This window comes from Esox lucius, chromosome 1 (assembly GCF_011004845.1).
Source record: "Esox lucius isolate fEsoLuc1 chromosome 1, fEsoLuc1.pri, whole genome shotgun sequence".
NCBI lineage: Eukaryota > Metazoa > Chordata > Actinopteri > Esociformes > Esocidae > Esox > Esox lucius.
In genome coordinates this window covers 37,291,736-37,310,568 of record NC_047569.1, presented here as the reverse complement: position 1 = coordinate 37,310,568, position 18,833 = coordinate 37,291,736, and the positions used below count along the sequence as shown (strand labels likewise).

The 18,833-nt window shown below is 43.4% G+C and overlaps 1 protein-coding gene across 1 annotated transcript in view; it reads right to left on the bottom strand.

Moving 5' to 3' along the window:
* dner (delta/notch-like EGF repeat containing) overlaps positions 1-18,833 on the bottom strand; it is a 53,059-nt gene extending 34,226 nt beyond the window's left edge. Inside the window, exon 1 of the mRNA XM_010873444.5 lies at positions 18,340-18,833. Coding sequence (XP_010871746.2) covers positions 18,340-18,654 — 315 coding nt within the window. The 5' untranslated portion in view covers positions 18,655-18,833. The remainder of the gene's footprint in view (positions 1-18,339) is intronic.

Genomic DNA, 18,833 nt, shown 5'->3' with positions numbered 1-18,833 from the left:
ATTATCAAGGGGCAAGTTTGAAACAAGGATCCACTAGAACCTCAACAAATTTCCACAAAAAGTGACTGAGAATGAACAGGGCTGTAGCAGCTGAACAAAAATGGCATTGGGGGCATCTCCTTTTAACGCCCAGGTAGCAGAGTCACTCCTCATCTTAAGAAACCACCACAGCACCACACTGATGGGAATAAACAACAGACTGGCATGCCATTAGTATTTGCTTTGTTAAATACTTGAGCAAGGCTGTTGATCATTTGCCTCAGAATGATTTCCACTATCTTAACCAGTCAGGCTTCAAGATCGGTCAATCAAACCAGACCACTCTCCTCTGTGTCACAGAAGCTGTTTGCACTGCCCAAACTGACTCCATCTCCTCTGTTATTATCCACTTACATCGTTCAGCTGTCTTCACCTCTGTGAGAGGATCTGTGTCTGCTCCATGGGCTCTCACTACTGGTTTCTGCCAGGGCTTGGTTATAGGTACTCTATTCTCTCTATTCACAAGTGACTTGACTGGGTCATTTCCTTGCATTGTCCATGAATTGCATTGATTGATATCCAGATGAAGCAGAACTAATTTCTTTTACTCCTTCGGATACCTAGGTGGCAGAAATCCCTGCTTGGGTGTTTACTCACCACCACCAAGAGGAAGTTATGCCTGCTGTCTAGCCCTGTCTGCTACCTGTCAACTACATGACTTCTCTGTCACGGTTGGAAACTCCATGGTTTCCCCCACCCCTAGTGACCCTGGATAACACCCATGTCATTCTCCACAAACATCGCGGAGTTGACATCACGGTCGCGCCCAAAGATTACATTTGTGGACATTAAAATGTTACCCGACATACGAAGAGGCACAGGTACAAAATCCAGGAAATGGTGATTCTACATCTGGCCTACATCAACTCACTGTTAGCTGGGCTCCCTGCTGGTGCCCTCAAACCTCCCTGCAACGTATCCAGAACATTTCAACCCATCTGGTGTTCAACCATCTCAAGTTCAACCATGTGACCACACAACTACAGTTGAAGCTCCTATCCGCTACAAGGTCTTGTTGCTGGCCATACGTTGACCACAAGACCAGCTGGGACAATTATCGTGAAGAAAATTCTTGAGTCATTACATTAGAATATCATTCCATAACCTTTCATTCAACGATGGCAGGTAAAGAAAGATGGGCCAGCAATTTCCCTCACACACATATAAACACACACATATACACACACACAGAAGCACACACACATATACACACACACAGAAGCACACACACATGCGCATGCGCATACAAATGCATGCAAATACAGAAACACACACAAACGCACAACATTTTTATGTTGAATGGCTGTGACAGAGCTGTTTATAAATTAAACTAAACTAATAAAAAAGAACACATAACACATCTCATTCTGTCACTTCAGGCTGTAGAATTAGGAATTTAGTAAAACATACTGAATTATAGATGTTATCGAGATTCATTGCATTGAAAACATTGAGTCTTTGCATGTTTGTGGGACAGGAAAAAGTATTGAGAAAAGACTGATTGTGTGCTAAGACAGCAGTGATCCAGAATCCATAAGCGCGGGAGGCATCGGCCAATACCGTTAGACCACCGTGTGGCACAAAGGTCTGGGGTGAAATGTTAATAAAGTATTCATGTAAATTATATGGAATTGTATGGCTTGATAATCCAGCGGGAGCTCACAGTCAGTCCTGTAGTGCTAGCAATCTGACACAGTCTGTTCAGATCTGTGAAAATCTCCATGGGGCCAGCTTTGGATAAAGGTGTGAAAGTGAGCCTGGAGAATCGCCAGTGAGGGCTATAGTGTTTGGTAAATGGAAGTCAGTGTATCAGCCAGTCACTGATTAGGGCTGAGTCATCTATGCTGTGGGTTAAGCTGCAAGGGAAGTTTAATGGCTAACTGGTTCACCGAGTAAGGAAGATGGAAGATGTTTCTAAATATTTAAGACAAGCTGGCACCCTTAGTCACAAATATTAAAAAGCGTGCACACAAATATCTTTATTCCTGAAACATGAGCCCGCTAAGCGAAGGCCACGCTTGAACAAGTGTGGGTGTTTTTCTTGGTGAGAGCATTCTGTCTAGAACATAGTTATTACATGACAATTTGTGAAGACAGTATGGTCCCTCAGCAAGATGCCTGAATGTTTTTTATTTTTTTTACTATTAACAATCATATCTGTGTTGCCATAGCTACCGTGTCTAGGTAACCCGAAAGCAATTATCTAAGGTAGAAGAACATTTTGTGTGTGTGTTTGTGCTTTAGAAGGAGAGAGAGGGAGTGAGAGAAGGAAATGTGAGAGCACTGTAGAGTACACAAGACACCCCAACACACAGAGACATACATATCTGATACATGACATCGGCTGTTTCTCTTAAACAACAGCAACAATGTACAGACAAATAGCCGCGGCTGAAAGTACTTCTCAAATCCCAGACAAATCTCTCAGGCATCACTGCTAAATTATCCTGAATGGCTTCCACTGCAAATGACAATTAGGGATGGGGACAATGGACGGCCAAATCAATCAATATAAGTAGCATTTTGAAGAGTGGTCAGTAGATTTAATTTCTTAGCACTGTAATACAATGTAAACACGCACATTTAAAAATAATATATGCATTGGCTCTGAAAAGTAATCACCCTCCTTGGACTTTTCCACATTTGTTGTATTACGACATGAAATCAAAATGTATTTAATTTAATAGTTGTTGCCACTAAGCAACCCCAAAAAAGTCTATAATGTCAAAATGAAAAGTAAAATCAGCAAATAGTTCTAAATGAATTACAAATATCAGACATAAAGTAATTGATTGCATATATATTCACCTCCTTTCTATGACGCACTGTAAGTTGTGAGGGCAGCGAGTGCTTAAAACATTTAACAGTCTTATCAAAGCGGTCACCAAAACAGCATTCTATCATCTAAAACCTATAGCCAGAATCAAAGCCTTGGGGTCCCATAAAGACCAAGCTGTAATGGTCTCTTAACTGGACTCCCCAAAAAGACTGTAAAACAACTGCAGCTCATTCAGAATGCTGCTGCTAGAATGTTAACCAGGACCAAGAGAACAGAGCACATCACTCCGATTCTGAAATCTTTGCATTGGCTTCCAGTCAGTTACAGAATAGATTTCAAAGTGCATTCAGTTTATAAATCTCTGAATGGTTTAGGACCCAAATAAATTTCTGATATGTTTGACCGAGCAGGACTCTTAGATCCATGAACACAGGTCAGCTAGTAGAGCCCAGAGTCCAAAAGAAACAGGGAGAAGCTGCATTTAGTACTGATGCTGTACACAACTGGAATAAACCACCAGAAGATCTTAGATGTGCCCCTAACGTATGTGTGTCGATGGGGTGCGCTGCTGCCGCCAATTAGCACGCCGGCGATGTGGAGCGCCGGATAGGGTGCGCAGCGCCACGCCGTCACACACAATGAGCTGTGGCTCAACCAGTTGTCTTTAGGGTTAAGGTTAGTAATTAATCACTTAATAAGGTGAATGGAGTCCACCTGTGTGCAGTTAAAGTGTTCATCATGATTGCAGGATAAATACACCTGTCTCTGGACAGATGGTTCGTACAGATCCTATGGAAAAAGGAAATCTGTAATATCAAGTTCTTCAAAAGAACCAATCAGGGGTAGGATATGAAAAGATTTCCAAGGCATTTAATATCCCCTGGATATATTGCTTGAGTTTGCCAGAAGGTATGTGGGAGAGTAAGGCAGAGTGAAATAAGATTCTCTGGCCTGTTGAGATCAAAATACAGGTTTTTGGCCTCAACCCTATGTGCAATGTTTGCCAAAAACTCACCCTGACAATACCATCCTTACTGTGAAGCATGGTGGTGGCACCATCATGACATGGGGATGCTTCTCTGCATCCCCATGCAGAGAAGCATCCCCTGGAAATCTTGTGAAGATAGTGGGCAAAATGGATGCAGCAGAGCATAGAGAAATTCTGGAAGAAAACCTGACGCCTGCAAGAGCCCTGGGAGTTGGTAGAAGATTCGTCTTCAAGAATTACAATGACCCCAAGTTTGGAATAAATACAGTGCATTATTCCAATAGGTTTTTATTCATTTTTGAAAATGTATTCAAAAATAAAAATATCCAAGTTACATGCGTATTTAGACCATTTGCTTTGGTACTGAAATGTCTGGGAGATCAACAGAGCTCCAGAGTTCCTGTGGGGAGTTTGGAGAACCTTCCACCAATACAACCAACTCTGCAGCACTCCACCAATTAGGCCTTTATGGTAGAGTAGCCAGATGAAAGCTACTTCCCAGTAAAAGGCAAATGACAGCCCACTTGGTGTTTGCCAAAAGATACCTAAAGGTCACCCAGACTATGAGAAATTGTCTGCGCTGATAAAATCAAGATTAAACTCTTTGCTGTGTGTGCCAAGAGTCGCATCTGGAGGAAATCAGACAACGCTCATCAATCAATCAATCAATCAAAATTTATTTATAAAGCGCTTTTTACAACAGCAGTTGTCACAAAGTGCTTTACAGAGACACCCGGGCTTAAACCCCAAGGAGCAAACAACAGTAGTGTTGAATTTCAGTGGCTAGGAAAAACTCCCTAAGAAGGTCGAATTTTAGGAAGAAACCTAGAGAGGACCCAGGCTCAGAGGGGTGACCAGTCCTCTTCTGGCTGTGCCGGGTGAGATATTAAGAGTCCAATTGGAATAATAAATAAATTTCTCTTGGCTAAATCCAGAGTATATTTGATTTTAGACTAGGTCAGAAGTATGACCAAGTGGACAAGGACAGGAACAGCAACGGTCCCCCCAAACCAGGTAATCCGCAGGTGTGGACCAGGACCTCATCTCCTTCTAAAATTTAAAATTGGAGGAAACTGAGAAAAGTTAGTAGTACATCCCTCATGTCCCCCAGCACAATAATATAGCAGCGTAACACCTTGGAAACTGAGACGGGGGGGTCCGGTGACACTGTGGCCCTACCCGGGGGAGGCCCCGGACAGGGCCCAACAGGCAGGAAATCAATCCAACCACATTGCCAGGCATCAACCAAAGGGACACCCACCAACCGCAACCCCCCTGAATGAGGGCCGAGTATTGCTAGTAGCGTACAGCCCAACTGCACAAGTGCGCAATAGAGAGTCAACAACAAGCCAGTGACTCTTCCCCCGAAGGGCATTGGAGGGAGGGCATCCCAGTGGCGACGAGAGCCCACCTGGCAAGACAGCAAGGGTGGACAGTATCAAGCCTACTGGTCACCTTCACGCCCCCGGGCCAGGCTACACCTAATTATAAACCGTGCTGTAGAGATGAGTTTTTAGTAGACACTTGAAAGTTTGCACTGAGTTTGCATTTCTAACCTTAATTGGCAGATCATTCCACAGGAGTGGAGCTCTATGAGAAAAGGCCCTGCCGCCAATTGTTTGTTTAGAAATTCTAGGTACAATTAAAAGGCCTGCGTCTTGCGATCTAAGGTTACGTGTAGGTATATATGGCTGGATCATTTCAGCAAGGTAAGTAGGAGCAAGTCCATGTATTGATTTATAGGTTAAGAGTAAAACCTTAAAATCAGCCCTAACCCTAACAGGCAGCCAATGTAAGCATGCCAGGACAGGAGTAATGTGTTCAAATTTTTTTGTTCTAGTTAGGATTCTAGCAGCTGTGTGCAGCACTAATTGAAGTTTATTTATTAATTTGTCTGGATAACCAGAGATAAGAGCTCATCACTTGGTTAATATCGTCTCTGACATGAATCAAGGAGGTGGGTGGCAGCTTAATGCTGTGGGGATGTTTTTCAACATAAGGAATTGGGAGACAGAAATATCCTGGATGAAAACCTGCTCCAGAGCACGGAGGAACTTAGAGGGGCTGAAGGCCCTCCTTCCTGCTAGAGCACACAGCAAAGAAAACTTAGGAATGGCTTTCGGACAAGTTTGTGAATATCCTTGAGTGGCCCAGACAGAGCATTGAATTGAACCTGACTGAACATCTCTGGAGAGACCTGAAAATGGCTGTGCAGCATCGTTCCCCATCAAACCTTAAAGAGCTTGAGAGGCTCTTCAGAGAAGAATGGGATAGACTTGTTTGACCATCGTTTAGGCTAGGGTCATACCAAAGAAGATTTTAGTTTTAGTTTTATAAATTGGCTCAAGTTTCAAAACAAATGTTGGTTTTGGTCATTATGTGGTATTGTGTTTAGATTGAAGAGGGAATTTTTTTTTATCAGTTTAGAAAAAGGTTATAACACAAACATTCTGTTGACTACTTTTACACATTTGTACATTCTCAAAACATTTCCAGCATCCAAAACATTGCACAGCATCAGTTTGATGAAGGGAAAATATAGCTGTTATAAAACAAGTATTTGGAAAGGTTTTAAAAGTGCTACATTGTCTTTACAAGCCATGTCAAAATGATTAGAGCTGGAAGAAATGAAATTGTTTCTCTCCTCCATCAGTGGAGTGGCACTAGAATGTTTTGCTGCGAGGCAGGGGATCCCCTAACCAAATCTCACATGGACCCCCCCAAAGGACTAGATTTCCATTTACAGTATTCTGTGTTTTTGACATTGAAAGTGCTATGATAACCCATTTATTAATGGGTTAATTAAAAAAATCTGACATTGTTTTTCTATTGGAATTTGTCTGAGCCTTTAGATGGTTGAAAGGATAGTGATAACATAATCAGACTTAAAATAAAATTAAAAGCTGTCTTTTTGACTGGGTATTTTCAGACATTGTTCTGTTGATTGACAAAAACTGACACATGTCCAAGATAATGAGAAAAAAGTGAGAACAAGGAGGAGTAAGTATTCTGAAATAGAATATTCTCAAATCCTGAGAATCCACCTAAAGAGATGACAACTACTGGAGATCACATGGTAAATGCATCCAAAATAGTGTTTGGGACTATCATGTCAGATAAAGAAAGTCAAAATGAGATAGACAGGGACACCTGTCAGTCTAGATGTTCTGATAGATGATTGACAAATCAGAGATGGAAGCATGTGTCACAGACCTAACACAGCAAGCTTAGTCAGTACTACTTCCTTGTTGTTTGGCTGATGTCTGTTACAAACCAAGGACCCCTGCCTTGCCAAATAAATCTCATTCAGCAAGTATCTTTTTCGCTTTTGTCCTTCGAAAGTTGGCCGCTGAGTGGCACAAACGTGGAAACGTAAGTTTGAAGATTATGGTGGTTTTATTGTTACCACATAAAACAAACAACTTCCAATTATATCTTAGGTAGAAATCACACAAACAAGTCCATAGATGGGGGATCCCGACATCTGTCATGTTCCACTAACAACAAGCCCTGGTATCCTTCCCCCCTCTTCCAATCTCCCTCCATTTAAATTTGTTTTATTTCTTTCTGTTTCTTCCCTTTCTCTTTTGTGGTGCTATGGTTTTTAATATTACAAGACTCAAATGACATTGTGAACAGGATAAATCAACCATCCCTAAAAATAATACACGTTTTGCAAGACATTTTTATCTAAGGATCCCACAATCCCCCAGTAGATCAGCATCAGTCCTGCTATTATGCCATTAATTCAACCCACACACATTCTAGTCCACAGAGAGGATGAAGAGGTATATGAAGGAGAAATTAAGGAGTGAAAGAGAAAGAGGGAGCAAGGTTGTGCAATTCAAAAAAATAAGAGAAAGAGAGGGGAGAAAAATAAACAGAGACAGTTAACTGCAAGAGATGTACAGTGAGATTTTGATTAAAAAAAAATTGACATATACAGAGATTACAGTAAAACAAATACAGTACAGATAAAAATTTGACATAAACAGAGATAACAGCAAGAAATAGACAGTGGGAAATAATAGAAAAAGACAGACAGAAACAGTGATAATAGCAAGAGATAAACAGTTACTGTAAAAGGCCGATAGAGATAGAGATGACAGTATAGAGACAGCGATAACATATCTCTTAAAGAGGAAGAGAGAAGGACAGAGAGGAAAAACGGAGGGAGAGGATGAGTGTAGAACCAGCAGTCATCTGTTTATACCGGATGGAGGAAGCTAATGTGTCTCCAGGGAGCACATAGTGTGGTGTCGTCACATGTCATTACCTGGCAGTGTCTTCAGGCACATCGTAAATGAGATCGCTAACTAACTAGCAAGAGGGAGAATACATTAAGTGTGTGTGCGCGTGCTGCGCGTGTGCGCACTTGAACAAGGAAGTGCATGTTGCCGACTGCGTGCAGTATCCAGAATGGAGAGTGATGTATTGTTTCTGTTGTCAGCATGTAACATCATCACAGCATCAAGCCCCTCCCACAGCTCGCCCGAGTAAACGTCTATTTCATGCACCATTGCAATGTATGCTTATGCAGTGCCTACCTAAAGCCGATGTCGGAAAGCCCCGGGAAGAGCCATGATAGCCTTTGATTGGTATCAAGGACAAATTAAACCAGAACAAATGTATACGCTACACATTCAAACTATTTATCTTTATGTTTCAGCACATTAAGAGTAACATTAGTAATGTGGTTAGTTACGAATAAAAAAAGAAAGAAAATGAAGAAAGCATCAGCCACTGAATTGTTTTTGAACGTTGTCAAAAACATCTTTTGTTTTAACACTGAAAGCAGATGGGACAAAAATAGAATGACTATTTCTACAAGCAGACATATTTGAGATAGCCATAACAAAATAATTAGGGGGGGGGGGGGGTATGGATGACAAATGCAGACAGCTAGACAAGCTAGATATAGATAAACTGAGTTAACTAAATATCCTTAATTACAGGAAAGTATGTGATTGAATACTTGTCAATCCTGTGAAGAGATAGAGAAAAGAAGCTAGCCAAGTCTAAGAATGGCCTTGAATAGCTTAGCCATTCTTCACACAAGAAATTGTAACCCTAGGCTAATGTAGAAATTCAACATGAGACCATTTTACATTCTATCTCTGACAAGTTACAAATGTTACGTTCTCTCTGGCATGCAAATATTGTCAACATGTAAAACATGCGTTCAATATTAGTCTCCCATGGTTCAATTAAGGGCTTTCTGACATCGTTTGATCAAGACGTTCACTCTGTTGGCTTTTGCTTTGACAACTTTGTTACAATTACACAAAAAAAAGACAGAAATGGTGACTTGTAAATATAAACATGAGACGGAGAATGTGACCTGTTCCACCTTTTGTCTATTGACATACTTTATAGATTTACTTCAAAAGCAAGGAATTAGTTGTATTCCGGCTAATTCCCTCAAATAAAGCCGGTATACGTTCATAAGAAAAGTTTGCGGAGTGGAAAGACCAATACAGAGCTACAGTGTAAATGTTGGTAATGGTGTGGGTCACAAGAATATGAAAACTAAATGTTTGTTTTTGTGCTTGGACAATAAACAGCCAATGCTTTTATTCTTGACCCCATTTGACACTGGTTATTTTGCCCCAGGGTTTCTGGGGCTAGCCTTGAAAACGTGATGCTAACCCTGCCACAGATCTGGGTCAGCTAACCCTAGGCTAAGGTTGGTGCTACAGTAGTCCACTTCAAAAGGTGCGAGTGTGAGCACTTGCTTAGTCCTGTGCTAAAATCTCCTGTGGTAAGGTGCAGTGTGAATATGCCTTAAGAGCATGGATTTTTACTGGGTCAGGTTCTGTGCCAAACACTGGTTAGCGCCCTGGGCTAACAACACCTCCACTGGGAGGGGGCAACACTGCTCTCCCCTTTTCTGTCTGTCTGAGGGCCTCTGCCTGACTGCCTGTCTGCCTAACTTCCTGCCTGCCTAACTGTCTGTTTGGCCTCCTTCATCGTCTGCCATTGACAGTGAATATGGAATCACACTATCTGAGGTTAAACAACAGGCCACCTTCAGAACCTGGCAAAGCTGTCCAAGTTGTGCTCAAACAGAGCGTGCTACTTATGCTCCCGCACATCAAAATGAAATACTGTTATGCCGACTAATAAACAGTGCTGTCTGTGTGTGTGTGTGTGTGTGTGTGCGTGAGCCTCCGTGAGTTAGCGTGCCCATCTCTTTGTATAAATGATCAGTCATTGGAGAGCAGGCCACAGATTTGGCTACACTGTTGCTAAGAGACACCGTCTCCTGCAAGATCGAAGGGCGAAAGTACAGACGATGACGCACGCTCGCTAGTGAAATCCGTCCACCACGTCCGCATGTTCGTCCTCATCTTCACTACACGGACACACGCACACGTGCACACATCTCCCTAATTGCGTGTACTCTGGTGACCCTGGACGTAGACTAAGGGATGGATGAGGGAGGTTCACTGTCAGCCCAGTGCTGTGATGCAACGCCTTGGGACTTAGAGGATAGAAATAGCACTTATGCCAGACATACAGAAGAAACCTAAACACACATCATGTAGGAAAATACTACTATTTACTAAAGCCCACAAAACTTAGTACAGTGCAGTGAAATTGTGGTGTAGTGAAACTTTCTGTAGAAAAATTACCACACACAGCAGTGTAGAATGATATAGTATACTACAGAAAATCTACTACACACTGTAGTATAGAATTATATAGTATACTATAGAAAAACTACTACACGCTGTAGTATAGAACTTAAAGTGTACTGTAAGAAACGACTACACACTAATATAGAATTATATAGTGTACCATAGAAAATTACTACACACTAGTATCCTTTTGTGAGGTACTTATTATAGAATTATGTATAATATTTAATATTTTCCTTTGGCTAAATGGTTAAGCTAGTGCTTATCACAGAATGCAGTATATTACTTTACTACTACATTGATATATTAATATTAATGTCCATATGCCCTGCCCATTCCCACTCTCATTACCCAGTTTTTCTGCCAACCATGAGTGCCAAACCCACATGCCAAGTATGAAATGTACTGTATTATTTATGCTTTAGATTAAACACACTTTACGATACAAAACCTATGCGTCTCTACTCCTTCATAGATTATAGCAATATTAAACTCCATAAAATAACTAAGAGTCATGCTCACCACTGCCATCTCACAACCGTTCACCACTGCCATCTCACAACCGTTCACCACTGCCATCTCACAACCGTTCACCACTGCCATCTCACTACCGTTCACCACTGCCATCTCACTACCGTTCACCACTGCCATCTCACTACCCTTCACCACTGCCATCTCAATACAGTTCACCACTGCCATCTCAATACAGTTCACCACTGCCATCTCAATACAGTTCACCACTGCCATCTCAATACAGTTCACCACTGCCATCTTACTACCGTTCACCACTGCCATCTCACTACCCTTCACCACTGCCATCTCAATACAGTTCACCACTGCCATCTCAATACAGTTCACCACTGCCATCTCAATACAGTTCACCACTGCCATCTCAATACAGTTCACCACTGCCATCTTACTACCGTTCACCACTGCCATCTTACTACCATTCACCACTGCCATCTCACTACCGTTCACCACTGCCATCTCACTACCGTTCACCACTGCCATCTCACTACCGTTCACCACTGCCATCTCACTACGGTTCAGCACAGAAACAGGAGCACCTCAAGTAACAGTTCTAAAGGTCCAAACATTTACAGCCCCTCATATTGTCATCTATCTTAGATTCTATCAGACATTTCAAGTGATTCAGTGTGACATTGGTCACATATCACAGTTTATAAAGGACCTCTGCTTCCAAGAAACTCACAGAGTGCATATTCAAAATAGAAAACCGGTCCAATATGTGGTGTGTCGAAATATATCCACAAAAAGCAAAGTGCGTCCTCTTCACAAGAAACACATCACAGTGGACAGTGAAGACATTACTGTGTGCAGCAAAGCACATTTCCAGAAATCTGTAATAGAGAAGAAAGGACACTAAAGGATGAACCACCTTTTCAGGAAATAAAGGTGAATCTCAATACGGTCAATCTCCCTCGGTCTGGGGCTCCATGCAAGATCTCACCTTGTGGGGCATCAATGATCATGAGGAAGGTGAGGGATCAGCCCAGAACTACACGGCAGGACCTGGTCAATGACCTGAAGAGAGCTGGGACCACAGTCTCAAAGAAAACCATTAGTAACACACTACGCCATCATGGATTAAAATCCTGCAGATTTTTGTTTTAGATTCTGTCACTCTACATGTAAGTGGGAAAACCGGCAAAATCGGCAGTGTATCAAATACTTGTTCTCCCCACTGTATGTAGTGAGCTGTATGATTACTGCAGTGAAATGTTTTCTCTGTTAGTGTGAATCAATTCCCCATTGCTGTGCATGAACAGCAGTGCATTTGCAATTCCCATAATTTCTAATCAACAATGTTTGGTTACAGTCATGTATGTTAATCCATTCAGTATGTTAGTATTAAAAACTAAATTTTTTTAGAATAGTTTTAAAATTCCATTTTAAGTTTTAAAGTTTTCTCGGTTTACTCCTCTGCTTTTGTTTAGCGCCCTTCACGCTGGATAAGAGCACTGCTGATTTCCTTGTATTGGTCCAAATGGGGTGCTAATTTGATGACAGCTGCAGATATTTTTTCTGGCTCACCAACATTTTACATTTGCATTATTTAGCAGAAACACTAATCCAGTCTGGATCACTGTAGTGAGTGCATTTTCTGGTATACTTTCTTGTAATATCACATTATGCCGAGCTCCGCAAAAAGCTTGTTTTTTTTACAACCATTGAGAATTTTTCTAGCACTCGGCAATGCAATTAGCCAGCAACGTCCAAGTTATGTTGGGTAAATGATCAAATATGGCTGTCTTGCCTCATCCCGCTCAAAAAACTTCCTGTTGTGGCTTGAGCGCCTGTGAGCTCTATTGAGGTAGAACGCCAGAGAGCGCATTCTTTCCAGCACACAAGAATGAGCATGATAGGAATTAGAATAGCACCAAATATGTTTCGGAAGACACTCAAATCCAATGGGAGTTGCTGCAATGAAGCAGGGTCTTAATCACAAATGAAATTAGAAAGACAAACGGGGTTCAAGTAAAAATTTTAAAAGTAAAAAGCTCTGTTTACATTTACCCCTAAAACAGAAACAACCAGTTATTGGTGAGCCGGCGGAGGGTGTTATGGGATGGCACACTGGTTTGCACTAATTGCAGCTTACCACCACAGTGCCAATGAAAGTTGGCAACAAGGCCTAGATTGGCCATATTCAGTCGATTCATATGCATAGTGCTTTCAGCCAGTATGGTCCTAACTACTCGGTTTCCTTGAGATCAAAAGGGCAGATGATGTGTGATGTGGAAATGAGCAAGGCAAGGCCTGAGAGACAACTCTCATCTAGAAAGAAAAGATGGGCTTTCATGAAATCAAAAGGACATCATCCAGAATATGAGTTTATTGATTCTGGCTCAAAATGCTAATCTGGCGTATTCAATGACAGATGATGCTTTGATTACACAGCATCCATTTTCAATATTCAAAATAGCATTAATATTATTGTGGTCTTCCCATGTGAGCGTCTGGATGCAAGCAGATATTATCTGGATAAAATCAGCGTCCATATGCCAAACAAAAAATGGTTGTGTGCAAAAAGTGTCAATCAGAGATGAACAGGAGATTGAATACTCAGACAAACAAGGCCAGGAAGAAAATGTGGAATGAGACAAGACACAAAACTCAAAAGCATGCCTACAGTAGAATACCCATGAGGGCGCTCTGGTCTGGAACATTGCGGGCTGCTGTTCTATTTCCTGCAGGACTTAATGGATGAGTGACAGGACGAGACAGTCCGCAGCGCTTTAAAGCAAGATGTTCTAGTCCAGAACTGTCAGTCTGACGCTGTGGGCCTTGTAGATATTAGGACTCAAAACACCACTACTACTAAAGAATCTCTTCATACCGGAGGAACTTGACCACTTCAACCCCACATTTATTTCCGGCAGTGACCCCTCCTGGCCATGCAATCCTACATCTAGACGGTGAAATAAAATCCAACTACGCGTAGGCCTTTGGCCTGCCAACAAAGCAATGGTGTCAACAATATCACTGGGGGTCAGTAGATGTGTAACATGTCATAATGTCCTATATTAAATCAAGGAGACCCAACAGCTGTTATTCAGACGTGGGGGCGTGGGACTGAAATCCTGACCACAGCGACAGTGAGCCTGGTCAGCTCCTGTTCCAGCTGCTAATTCTGTCTCAAACGGCGAGCAGTCAGATCTTTTGCAAACATTCAAAACTGATCACTCAGATGACACCATCGACCAAAACAAACCTGCATGCTGGTATTCACTGTGCCCACTTCTTACAAACTGATCACCGAGATGACACCATCGACCAAAACAAACCTGCATGCTGGTATTCACTGTGCCCACTTCTCTCGACAGTATCGTCCCCATAGTGATGATCACGGAAATATTGTAATTTGTCTGCAGTGTGTGATAAGAAGCTGTGTGAATATTCCCGTATTCCTCCTGGCCTCAATCTCTTTGCTTCCCTAACAAGCAAAGGATATGAAAGCAGCTCAGAGACCAAAAGGCTTCGCGGCATTGTGCCTTGAGCTCATCTTAATTGGATGACGATGAAACGCTGTAACAAGCACTGTAGCGCTGTATCTGCAGCAGCTCAGACACGCCGAGAGACACGAGTGAATAACCATCACCACTGAAACATGGGCCAGTCTCTATTAGCTTTCCTCGTGTTCATCCAAAGTGCCCTGTGCATAGGAAAAGCTAACAGAGGGATCTAAGGTAGCGGTGCATCAACTGCACCTGTCTGATGACTTCCAAGAAACCTAGCTGGAGAAAAACTTGTTTTCTTCAAAGCTATGATGGACAGTTCACTTAACCGGTGGCTTTGAATAAAAGCCAACTGCCACTTCAAACAGCTCAACCAGTCTCCATTCTGTTCAATCACAAGGATGATCCGTGCCCCCGCCCCCACTTTCCACACTCTCCAGACGAGTCCAGACCTCAAACAACATTTTTTACAGGACTCATGGGAAGTGATCTACCTCAGTGCACGGTACTGACAATAATGGCAAACGCAAAAGGCTGGGGCCATCAGGTTAAATGACCCCAGCCCATAAGTCCAACAGACCCCAGCCCAACAGTCCAACAGACCCCAGCCCAACAGTCCAACAGACCCCCGCCCAACAGACCCCAGCCCAACAGTCCAACAGACCCCAGCCCTTATTTTGGTTCTCATCACGCTGAAAACCAACTAACTAAATGCTCCTTGTGTGCTTGTCTTAAGGGAGTGATACACTTCCTCCCTGACCTTATTTTTGAGGAGCTTATCACATCCAACTGGGTACATCCAGTAATTTAATAATGAATAAGCCTGGGCCTGAGACTCAGAGGAGGAAAATGCATGGATACTAGCAAGAGGAATCTCATCTGGTGACCCTATAGGACCAGGTGAAAGGTTTAGGTACCGAATAGATTGTGTGGAGTTTCAGCAAGATGAAGATCTACTCCTGATTCTCATTATTGGCCAACCTGAACAGGACTGTGCTGGATGATGCATTTTTTTCTTTCTCAGTGTCCTTTCCAGCGCAGCTTCAGCCAGACTATGGTGGATGCGTATCCAGGCCAGTTTAGTGCACTGGGCTTGGCTGGAAATACATCACTGGTTTAATACCCAGTAATGTCAGTGATCCAGGGCTCAGTGCGTTTCTGGTTCCCAGAACTAGCTCAGGGGAAGACATGATTGTTACACAACGTCCCTTCCAGCATGGTGAAATTCCATCACCTGCTCTCCAGCACAGAAACGTTGTCTCATAAAATCATAAAACTCATACAAAAAGATACAACGTTCATTTATTAGTTTCCCACACGGTCTCTCAATGTCAGTACCGCCCCAACTTATAGCCTCCTTTCTCCATCTCCCCATCATCCTCCCCCCACCCCATCCTCCGCTTCCCAGTTGCATCTGTGGCGAGATGAACGGACCGCTGCCAGCAGCCACTGTGTCTGCCCGCCAAGCCGATCACACAGGTCTTTCACTGAATCCCTATTGACTGCTGCTCCAGTTGCCATGGAGAAAGACGGGGGTGCGCGGGACAGGGACAGAGAAATAAATGACTCCCCAAAGAGTTGCTCTCATAGGCTGGCGGCGGCGGACATGTGGTGCGGAGTAGCGGATTGGCTGCAACTGTAACAGACCGCAGCTGCTGGCCATCCCAGATCTATTCCAGGAGTCAGAAACCAGAGCAGCCAAGGATACAGTGAGAAACGTCCCGGCCATTGTGCCATTAGTCTGATTAAGTAGGATTTTTATAGGCTACTCATGAACCTTTTTTGAGGTTGGGCATGCAAACATACATGGTGGTGGGTGGTCGTGGTGGTTGGTGGTCGTGGTGGTTGGTGGTGGTTGGTGGTGATGGTTGGTGTTGGTGGTTGTTGGTGATTGGTGGTGGGTGGTGTTTGGTGGTGGTTAGTGATTGGTGGCGCTGGGTGGTTGTGGTGGTTGGTGATTGGTGTTGGGTGGTTGGTGGTGGTGGTGGTGGGTGGTGGTTGTGGGTGATTGTGGTGGTTGGTGGTTGGTGGTTGTGGTGGGTGGTGGTTGTGGGTGGAGGTTGGTGATTGTTGGTTGGTGGTGCTGGGTGGTTGTGGTGGTTGTTGATTGGTGTTGGGTGGTTGGTGGTGGTGATGGGTGGTGGTTGTGGGTGGTGGTTGGTGGTGATATGTGATTGTGGTGGGTGGTGGTTGGTGGTTGTGGTGGGTGGTGGTTGGTGGTGGTTGTGGGTGGTGGTTGGTGATTGGTGGTGGGTGGTTGGTGGTGCTGGGTGGTTGGTGGTGGTGGTGTTGATACAACATCTGCATGCTTTTGTAGCAGAGGTGCTCTGGAATCATGCCCGCCTTGTTAAGGTACTCCAAAACGTGAATGAGAAAGAAACACCTGAACCTAAATCCGCAATAAGATCGTCTCGAGATTTTCTTTTCCCGCTTTCAACCAAAGTGCATGTGTAGGAGGAGTTTACATGCCAAGTCACAGGCTCTCTTTCCATTTTCCCTGAATACCGGGAATTCTGGTTGTCAGGCATGCCAGGCTGGTAAGTGAGAGACGAGGTTTGATTACCATTGGCTACACTGACAATTCTCTCTACACTCACTCAAGCGTTGTCCTTGTAGACACTGTTCAGGTGTCAAACGTAGCTGACAGCTGTGAGTGGTAGCGGTCAAAGTTGCTCCAGTCATTTTTGAGTTTTGCTTAGAGAAAGTGTGGTTGTGTTTGTCATTTTTGGTGTTTGTGTATGCTGTCTTTTCTTAGCATCAGTCAAAAGGCTGATGTAACTACATAATAAAAATAGTTATTACATGCAGTCAGCAGTTAACCAAATCTGAGGCTTACCCGCTTTGCAAAATAGTTCAAATAAGACCTCTTTTCAAACAAGGAAAATTTACTTTTATCGTCTTGTGCTTACAGGGAAGTCTCCTTCAGGTATTGAGGTCATTTAAATGGTTGGTATGTGAAAAAGGGCATTGGCCTGTTCTGCAGTGAAAGCACTGTCATTTAGTTAATTTGCTCAGAGGGTAGCAACACTAAGACATAATTGTTTTCAATATCTGGAAAAGTAACAAAAGTGTTTAACCTGTTGTGTATATAAATAAAAATAATAATTAATGCTATTGAAAAAAAAAATGTTGTTATTAGTATGTGTCTCAGCTTTATAGCAATTATGTTGCTGCCTTAACATACATGTCTTAACACAACATGTCTCATTGCTGTAAACAAAATTGGTGGCATAAAGTTGTAATGAAGTCATTACACCAGCACATTGATTGGTTTAGAATGGGTAAAAGTACCCACACGCATTTCATTCAACAACAACCGCCTACCACTAATAAAGACACTCAGTTTGTTGCTGATGTGATAGGTTTAGGAATAGAACCCAAAATTCAATGAGAGTCGAAACGTAACTGTCTTTATGAAATGTCAAGGTCATGGGTTCAAAGGAAGAGGGAATGATTATTGAAAGACAGCCATAATCAATCATAGGTAAAAGATATTCGTAACAAAATCAATATCCCAATCAATGCCAAACCTACTGACGAACAAGCCTTGGTTTACTTTTCCACTCAGAACCTGGGTTTAGTCACAGTACGCACATGTACACACACTCACACACAAAAGATTGTACCTAACTGACAGCATCATATTTTAGGCTAATTAACTGCTTCATAGGCACCCATGTCTACTTCTCTGCTAACCTCTCTACTGCAGTTGCCACAGCAACGCAGTGCTCCTCTTCATGTCTCCCAAACAGCACATGCTCAGAGGAAGAAGACGGAGAGAACACACTTGCAGTAATGTGAAGGTGCACATATCGCAATCAGCGTAGTCAAGGTGACAAAGCGTGTTTAATATCAGAGACAGATGGATGGAGGGGCAGTTCATTCTGACACAGGATGGTGGCACAGTCTCACCTCACAGTTGTGTCCAGTGAATCCAGAGGTGCAGGTGCAGCTGTAAGCCCAGGACTTCGGCAGAGGGTCTTCTGCCTCCGGGTCAGAGGGCTTGGCCAAGCAGGCTCCCCCGTTCAGGCAGGGCCGTCCCTCGCAGGGGTCAGGGAGGGGAGTGGCCTGGGTGGGGTCAGCTTCGGCCGGGGCAACTGCGTCCGCCTCGGGAGCCGGGAGCTCCGGAGTGAGCGGGGAAGAGAGGCCCCCGCCACTGGCACTCAGCAGAAACAGGAGGAGACACGCAGGGTGCCGCACAGACATATTTGTCCCCTGGAAGTACATCCCGTCTGCAGCTCTCCGTTCGTCCCGACTTTGCGTTCCGTGCAGATGGAGCTCAGTGAGGAGGCTGCTGGTCGGCTGGCTCTCTCAGTGTGTGGAGCAGGGAGCTGAATGGAGAGCGTGAGAGGCAGGCTGCTGAAGATGCTGTACACTGGCTGTGTGCAGTGCGACTGAGAACAGCA